This window comes from Sphaeramia orbicularis, chromosome 16 (genome assembly GCF_902148855.1).
Source record: "Sphaeramia orbicularis chromosome 16, fSphaOr1.1, whole genome shotgun sequence".
Classification (NCBI taxonomy): domain Eukaryota; kingdom Metazoa; phylum Chordata; class Actinopteri; order Kurtiformes; family Apogonidae; genus Sphaeramia; species Sphaeramia orbicularis.
The window spans coordinates 33734560-33743996 of record NC_043972.1 but is presented as its reverse complement, the minus strand read 5'-3'; the positions used below and the strand labels follow the sequence as shown (position 1 = coordinate 33743996).

At 38.9% G+C, this 9437-nt stretch overlaps 1 protein-coding gene across 1 annotated transcript; it reads left to right on the top strand.

The window, feature by feature from the left end:
- The first annotated feature begins 507 nt into the window (after positions 1-507).
- Positions 508-7628, top strand: sbk3 (SH3 domain binding kinase family, member 3). Its single transcript, XM_030157918.1, has 4 exons — positions 508-1035; positions 3369-3516; positions 4424-4626; positions 6633-7628. The coding sequence occupies exons 1-4, from the start codon at positions 1030-1032 to the stop codon at positions 7413-7415; spliced, it is 1140 nt and encodes a 379-aa protein (XP_030013778.1). The 5' UTR covers positions 508-1029; the 3' UTR covers positions 7416-7628.
- Positions 7629-9437: the final 1809 nt, after the last annotated feature.

Below are 9437 nucleotides of genomic sequence, written 5' to 3'. Positions count from 1 at the left end.
GTGATGATAATGAATTATGTGTACAGGTGGTACTAATGCAGTACTTACTGTATAAATGATTTAAATATTATGCTGCCTCTTGCATAAATAGACAGGAATGAAGGACAGTGAAGAAAAAAAGAACAATGATACTGGACAATAAAAGGCTCCACAAGTGGTATGCTTAACTGTACCCAGTAATCCCAGTAAAATTCAGGGATCATGGGTACAGCTTGTTGGACTGTTCTGATCACTGTTACATACCTGTTGATTAAAAGAGGAATCCTACACTGTGAGGGGAATTCACTGACTCAGACTCACTGAGAGGGTGAGAAAGAGAAGAGAAGAGAAGAAAAGAGAAGAGAAGAGAAGAGAAGAGAAGAAGAGAAGAGAAGAGAAGAGAAGAGAAGAGAAGAGAAGAGAAGAGAAGAGAAGAGAAGAGAAGAGAAGAGAAGAGAAGAGAAGAGAAGAGAAGAGAAGAGAAGAGAAGGGAGGGGGATTTATTTGGGGATAGTACAGAAAGTGAGTGACAGCTGAGGAGAGGGGAGGCAGGAGAGCGATGGGTTAATATGCTCTGGCTGATTGACAGGTTGGAAACGTTGGGATATTAACACTACTCTAGTGGAAGAGAGAGGAGCACAGTGGGAGTGGGAGGGAGAGGTTTGAAATACCTTGTATCTGGTTCACGCGTACTTGCCAGCATAACAGACGAGAGACAGAGAGAGAGAGTTGGCATAAGGGCAGGAAAAGAGAGGGAGAGAGTTCAGTGTGGGCTACGTCTCATGGGGAGAAGCACATAGTCAATACCCAGGTCTCCTGTAAACATCTGTGAGCCTCCGCTATAAAGCTGCTGTGCTACTGCATGGAACCACAGAGCAAAGAGACAAATATCATCTGCACTTCCAGTTGAATTAAAAGTTTAGCAGAGGACATACATTAACTGTCCAGTACAGAGGAGCAGCTACAACAGTAGCTTGCAGGATATTTATTTCTATAGATGCAAAAAAAGGCTGAGACAAACTGAACAGAGATCAACGAACCGAACAGAAAATGGCAGTAAGTATTGCACTTTATTCCTATCAATGCAAACCCAGCAACACAGCTTTTCCTGTAGGTTTAAAGATGCTCACAAAATCACTGTAATTGTCTGCCTTTTACAACATCAACACCTTTCACAGCAAATTAAGACATTTGAAAACAGTTTTATTTATATGATGAGATGACATGCAGGTATGGTACAAATGCAGCTGGAAGCATTTTATTACAAAAGTACTCTGAGACTGCAAAGGTTTGATAGACCATGTCGTTCAGAGGATTTTCATGTTGTAAAGTTGAGCTGTCAGAGATGATGGAAAGATGATGCTTCAAATTTGTTAATGACGTTAGCTCCAACAGGCTGTTACAGAAACTTTTAAAACACTTTCTTCTCGGCCAAAGGCCATTAACTGAGAAGGGTTTAATTAATAATCACCTCAAGTAAAGAGGACATGGTAATATGAGGATGCTTCTACTGCAACAAATGTTTCATAATGTTACTAATGAGAGCTACTAACCACTAAGAGAACTCATGATCTGCAGTGTTGATAAACATCATTTTATCACCAGCACTGGGAACAAAATGATTTCTTATTTATAAATAAAATCATCTGTATTCCATTTGAATTTCATTTTTGCACAAGTAAATACTACAATGAAAACCTCCAAAAATCTTCAACAATTGCACAAAAACACTGTCTGATTTAATTGCTTATAATTACATAAGCAATGTAAAACACTTCCCCTAAATTCTGAATGGTAATAACGTTTAGAATTATTTGTAGTGCATGATAACTAGTCAAAATAGCAGTTCTTCAGTGCTTTCCAACGCTGAAAAATGATTAGAAAAATTGTTTTCATTTTGGAACAACAGAATAAAAATGCTTTGATTTAGGAAGAGTTCAGTGATAAATATTTTGGGGAATAACCTTATTTTCAGTTACAGCTTCCATGAATCTTGTCATGCTTTTCACAGATTTATGACATAAGTGTTGGCTGCTTTCTGCCTCCTTAGCTCAAATGTAAGCAGTGTGACTTTGTTTGATGGTTTGTGATTGTCCAACTTCCTGTGACAGGTTGAGATTGGGGTATTGGTCTGGAAATTTTGAGCAGCTACTTTTTTTTTTTTTTTTTTGGCAGCTGTGTAAATATGCACAAAAATATATTTAATTTTTCCACCATCATATCTTACTTTTCATGTATCAAGTGCTTGGTAAGTCAGTAAGATTTCTCAGCCTTTTGAGAAATGTCTTTTGGAAAGAGAAGCTGGAGTGTATTGGTGCAGCTGCTGAACAGTCAATCTATCGTAAATCAATACATCTTGGTTCTTCAAACAGTCCATCATCAGCTGTGTTTAAAATAGAGCTGTCTTGATCTATTTGATCTGATCTGTGCCAAGCACAGAACCTCCTGTCCAGTTGAAACCCACAGTCTTATTTTTGGCATCACATCAGATTTGTTTGTTTGTCAAGCAGCAACTTGTTATTTAGGTCAACCAAATTTACTCATCATTTTCAGGGAAAAAATCTGATAATTTAACCTAAAAAAATCATTCTTGTCTCACCTGACACCATTAGATCTGTTAATATTAGAGATTTATGCAGAATCGCAAGCTTTCTTTAACTATATTCAGAAAGAACATTCAGAGTCATGAGAAATATGGAATTAATGATCAGAGATGGAAAACAGTGGTTGACAGTGTCACACTAAACCAAACCAACTATGCTTAAATGAGTTGTGTAACAGAGGAATTCAATAAAAATTAAGACCGGTTGCCTACTAAGCTCTGTTACGCAACTGTATGTGTAGAAGGTCAGGAGTAAAAATATGATATCCTCTTACTTTATCTTTTGTGTTGATCTATCTGTGGAGACTCTGTTCACACCCTGCCTAATTTCTGAGGTATGTATGGAGGATTTACTTCAAAGGAAGTCATTATAAGAATGACGATACAAAGTGAATGACAGCACCAAATGTTGATTGCAATGATTCAGCGTCATGCTAATGTTGAATGCTTGTCCATTCTATAGGACAAAGATGTTATCAGACAGTCAGAATATGTAACATTACCAAAGAGTGCATAAATTCATATTTCTTTATGATCTTTCAGATCTGTTGAAGTCATAAGAATGGTGTTAGAAAAAACAACTATTTAGACATATGAGATTAAGGGTTGCAAGATGTAATATAGCAGGTTCAGGTAACACATCCACTTGCAGTTATAAGAACCAGAGTTCATTCTGTGAAGTTATCTGTCATCACCATCAACACTTGCTGGTCTAGATTGGGATCCAATCATCAGCTGGAGATATCATGCAATGACTGTCCATGCTTTGCGTGTGTTTGTCCTACAGACTACAGCAGCTCAGGAGCTCGATGAGCTATGTTATCTGTCGGCACAGTCCCTGCCAAGCCTGAAGGTATCTGAGCACTTCCAGGTGGTGAAGCTCCTGGGAGAGGGCTCCTATGGAAAGGTCATGCTGGCTGCACACAGGAAGAGAGGTCAGTGCAACTCAAGGTTGAGGGTCATGAGCTGATCACAACTGTTAGATTTGGACTTATTATACGTTATTGTGTGTGGTTTTGATTTTATTATGGTTTTGAAGAATGACTAGTTTTAAGTTAAGTAATAACTTTTTGAGAGATTATAAAGAAAGCCTTGAGCTGGAAAAAGACACTGTGAAATAATACATTACTTAAAGTATGACAAGCTAAAAATGTGAGTTTTTACATGTCTCATATTGTGCAAAACCATTTTATAGTGTACTCAATGAAGCATTAACAATTAGGGAAAACAAAGCTGATTTTACCCATTCTGTTTTAAATTGTGTTGCTTTTGCAGTTGCAGTTTTTATTTTGTTTTATTTCAGTTATCAACATGATTTTTTTAGTTTTATTCATGTTCTTTCATAACTCTGATCATCTTGGTATGAAAGTGTGAAATTTGCGTCACGCACTTTATTACATAACTTTGCTGATAGCTTTAAACTCCTGGGTTCCTTCGAAAGCCCAGTCTAAATTTGTGAAACAGTTTATCTGCACTGCAGCACATTTTTCTCCAGCTCAGGTTTCACACTGATGGAGAAACCATACTTCTTCCCACATGTTGTAAGTCATATTGTAGTGCATCAGTGGTGCAGTAAAGTGGAGGCAGTGCTGTCTTTTGACACTATTCACTTAACCTTTCGCGCTTCTGTTGCTGTAATGAAGTGCTTTAGTACATTCTTTAGGATAGAGTTGCAGCTGAGATGTAGCTGTGTAATAGAGCCACCCCAAAGGGAGAGTTATATTTGTTCACAGTGTCAATGATGGAAAGCACTCACATTCCCTCAGTTATGACAGGTTGACAAAATCTCAGAAAGAGCTGATTGAATATTTCAGGACTCTCATCTTGCTTGATTCCCCTTAGGGACCCCAATGGCTCTGAAATTCTTCCCTCGACAGTCCACCTCCCTCACCTCTTTCCTGCGTGAATACAACCTTTCTCTTTCCTACTGCACCCATCCTTCTCTGACACGGGCGCTTGGCATCTTCTTTTCTACACCCACCTACTACGTGTTTGCCCAGCAAGCTGGTCTATATGGTGACCTCTACAGTGTAATAGTGTCAGAGGTCAGTTTGATGGTGTGTGGTATGACATGTGGCCTTAATGTCCTGCTTAATGTGTCCACACTAACCTCTGTTTGTATCCATGTGGTTTCAGCAACAGAAAAACCTTTAATTTGCACCAATAATCCAAATATTAATGTTTGGTTGTCTGTATGTCAAAATAATATGAATTACTCTCCACACTATTGTTGAACGTGTCCAATGGAGTGTTCTTTTCTCTGTGCAAAAAAAATCAACATATTCCTGATAAAGACTTGCCCTCTCTTTGTGCTTGTGTCACTGCCAGTAACATAAAAGAGTTCTGATAGGAACAAGGACATCTTGTTCACACTGTAGAGTGAAGTAAAACAGGGATTTCCAAAAGCGTCATCAACTATTTTACTGACGCAGATTTGTCTGTCATTGCGCCAACTATGTACTGCTCTATTCAAACTCATCAAGATTCAAACCACTAAATGGAAGAGTCATATTGATTTTATGCTGGTTTGTTACTATTTGTCATCTAATGTCGTAGCTCAAAATACTATATTGTGCAAATGCATCTGAAGAGATGTGAACCCAGAGGGTGGTACTGTAATTAACTTCCAAAAGCACAATTTTTTAATTGTGAATCTGAATAACTTAAAATTAAACACATTTTTCCAGCTCAATGTGCACTACTAAAAAGTGCCTTGGACCAGAAAAGTCCTCATAATATATTTTTATTGTTGATTTATAAAACAGTAAGTGACATAGCAATGCCATATTTGGTATACAGCACTGTAGGACTGGGGAATTATGCCAAAAAAGGGCAGGATCAGCCCAAAAACATGGCTATCATCAACTATATATGATAGAAGTCATCGTCATCATAACCTTTGTTAAAACTCTGAGATATATTGAGGACGCAACCTCATTTACAATAAAGCCGAGACAGAACAAGACATTTGAAACATCCAATGGGCATATCGAAAAGTAAAAGTGACAAAGACGAATTAAAAACAGAGAACTCCATTTAAAAATAGGAGCAGCTGGAGGTAAAATAAGATGGATTATGGATTTAAAACACAAAATATTTGAAACATACAATGCCATATTAGAAGTACCAAAAAGTAAAAGTGATAAAAAGATTAACTAAAAACAAAGACATCTACTTAAAAACAGGAGCGGCTGGAGGTATTTTAAATTGTCTTAATGATAAAAGCGTGGTAAGTTTCAGATGGTTTTGGAGAGTGTTCCAGGTTTCAGGTGCACAGTAAGAAAAACTGGACTTTCTCAATTCAGTACGCACTGAAGGAACCTGCAGTGTGAGCCAGTCCTTTGAGCGAGTGTGATATTGAGTTGCAGAAGTGGGTGGGATTAGCACGAAATGCTGTGGTTGTCCAATCCTCTTTTTTTTTTTTTTTTGTAAAAGTTAGGAAATAAGTCTTCCAAAGCACCACAAATGCTGAATAATGTACATCAAAACCCAGTGCACTGAGTATCACCCATTGTGATGGACATTATGTGGAGCCTACCACTGCTCAAAAAAGAACTCAAGTGACAGTGCACATGGGCCTTAGTCTATCCAGTATCTGCCATTACATGCTTTTGCTAAATTTGTGGTGTGTTGGAACTATCTAGTGATGTTAATTTTAGTACCATAACTAGACATGATGTGCAAAGCAAAAAAGTCAGCCCAAGGACCTGAAAGGCCAGCATGAACCCTTCTTAGGCCACTCACTGCTGCTTGCAGATTGAACTACATCCTTCTGCTGAGAGCAAAATAGTGAGAAGCCACTAATTGCATCTATGATCATTTTTCACTTAGTTTGAATATATATAATATATCTAATATTATATATATATATATATATATATATATATATATATATATATACACACACACACACACACACACACACACACATATATATATATATATATATATATATATATATATATATATATATATATATATATATATATATATATATATATATATATATATATATATTGGTGCTGAGATGTTCATGATCACTCTGTTTCAGGTTGGAATAAATGAAGAGTGCACCCAAAGGGTGATGGCCCAGCTGAGTGGAGCTGTTACACACCTGCACTCCCTGGGCTTCGTCCACCGTGACATCAAACCTGAGAACATCTTTTTGTGTGACAGTTCCTGCCGCTGGGTTAAACTGGGTGACTTTGGGCTCGCCCGGGCCATCGGCAGCACAGTACGTGCAGTCTGGTACGAGTCTCCCTTTTGCACCCCTGAGGTGGAGCCTGCCAAGGAGGGTGAGAAGGAATGGAAGAGCAGGGAGAGTGAGGGGACTCAGGAGGAGATGGAGGACATTTGGATAACAGTGGAGCCCTGCATTGACAGCTGGGCTCTTGGTGTACTCACCTACTGCCTTTTAACAGGTTGTTTCCCCTGGGAGGAAAGCACTCATGATGACCGTGGCTACCGAAGATACAAGCAGTGGTTTGACCGGGAGGCTGAAAAGGAAAAGATCAGGGAGGACAAATGGAGCAGTGGGGAGAAAACAGACAGCTACACAATCATGGAGGAAAACCAAAGAGACAACCCTCCTCCATCACAGTTTCAGGGCCTCAGCTCACTGGTGATGACTCTTTTTCGGGAGCTGCTCAACCCTCAGCCCAAACTGCGTGGAAGCCCCGAGGAGATCTTGAGTTACCTGGGAGGAGCATGGCTGATGGAGACGGAGAAAGAGGAGCGGAGGAAAGCAGAGGAAGCCGAGAAGGAGGCCAGAAAAATAAGAGAGGCAGGAGGTGTTGAAGAAGAGCTGGTACGGGAGGGAAGAGGGGAGAGATAAACTTTGTCTTTGTTCATATGCATATTTTTAGGTAGAATTATAATGAATGTTTGAGATGATAAATTATGAGATGCAACAGATTTTTGTGTATAAAATATAGACTTTACTGCACATGTAAATATTTTGTATACAACGATTATAGTAAAATGGCGACTTCCATTGATGTATAAATTTCCGTGTCTGAGTGTATGTGTTTTAATGGTGTTTAAATAACTAAGACTTGATGTAGCCTGAAATGTTTGATGATTGAAAATATAAATTGTATTATAATTAAACAACATTTGAATTGTCTAAATAAAGACTTGGTCTTTGTCTTCACTCTCTCCTACGCATGCAACATTACACAGTTATTCTGAATATGGATATTTGAAGGAATTAAAACACTTGACTATACTTTACTGCTCCTGTTGACCCAGAGCCTGCTTTCCCTTCACCCCCTCTAATCTGCTCTGACGAAAATATTTCATTCGTGTTTCCAGATTAAAACAGGCCAGAATAGAGCACAATTAAATGAACTTAAATAAAGTAAAGTGAATATAACTTCTTACAATATCTTAAGAGTACTTAAAAACTGTCACCTTAAGAAACTGATTTAAGAAATCTTAAAAAAAAATACCTGTGGAAAGCAATGACATCTTCGATGCAGTGAAGCAACAGGTGCTGCAGAACAGGAGACTGTCTAAAATTGGACTGAACAATACAACCTGATAGTGATACCAGCATGATCCTTTTCCAAGTTTGCATGATGTACACCTCAGGCAGACCTGACATTTACACCCACTTCCTACAAATTTAAATTTTAAAAACAACATTACCTACAAGGTATGTTTTACTGTGCTTAGATACATGATTGATAAATGTGTTGACAGTCAAAAAAACTTCACGTGAAACCTACACATGCTGACCTCCATAAAATACTGTTGTCCTACATCTGTCATGCCAAACAGTCACTGGTTGAAGACAGCATGCAGAGTGACACCTGCAATGACATGGTGTTGTTTTTGGCCACAATTCACTTTTGCCACTACTGAAACTCGGAAACTACACAATGTAAGATTAAAATGACATAAAATACAGTTAGGCTTACTTGCACTGCAGGTTACAAAAAAGTCTTCACTCACAGAAGTACCCAGAAGGTAATATGATTCTTGAATTTTATCTTCATTTGCCAGCCTTTCCTTAGGAAGAAAGGAGGCAAGCAATGTGCAAACTTTACTCTGTTCCGTGACTTCTACTGACATAAAGTTTTCCCTGGATGTGGCCCCATCAGGAAATGCAAAACTGCAATGCATTTTACTTTTTTAAGCGGCGCATTATTTTATAGTTTCAGTTTGGAGTGAATCCCTGTCAGTAGCAAGCTGCTAATGTGCAGTGTGTGTGTGTGTGTGTGTGTGTGTGTGTGTCTGTGTGTGTGTGTGTGTGTGTGTCAGTTGGGTCTGTGCTAACCCCTGCTAAGGGCCACTCCAGATGGATTTATAAATAGCCCCCAGGCCCATCTATTTACACACCATGCACATCATCACCTCTCTCTGACTATCTGCAGCGCACAGACCTCCACATCCAAAAGTCAGGCTGTACTGGTGCCCGCAGGCCTGCACCAGCACAATCTGATGGAACAGGGTGACCCATCCTACCCATTAACTCTCTAGTCTCTCTTCTCCTCTATCTCTGTCCTTGTTGTTGATTATGTTCTCTTTGCATTTGCTGCTTAAGCTACTTGGTGCTTATCTTCGTCTTTCATCTTTGCCTTTGCGGTCATATATACTCTATGTACCCATAACCTTGTGCAATGTGTGTCTTCTCTCCTCTCTGGTCAGTGAACTGTCCTGAGCTGTGGTGTAGACTATGTTCACATTAAAATACTTTGGTTACTGATGTTTGGGATGTACTGTGTTCTGGAAACAGAGGGACAAAGCTCATGTGATACTTGGGTGGGGACTTAATGGAGGACTACAGCCTGACAAATGGAAACACATGGCATGGACTACAGAGACAATAGAGTGCCAAGACAAAGATGCTGCT

Bases quoted from the DNA above. Each gene is read 5' to 3' on its own strand.
- sbk3 (XM_030157918.1), top strand. The intron at 3,517-4,423 runs GTCAGTGCAACT...GATTCCCCTTAG, and splicing joins GGCTGCACACAGGAAGAGAG to GGACCCCAATGGCTCTGAAA. The intron at 4,627-6,632 runs GTCAGTTTGATG...ACTCTGTTTCAG, and splicing joins ACAGTGTAATAGTGTCAGAG to GTTGGAATAAATGAAGAGTG.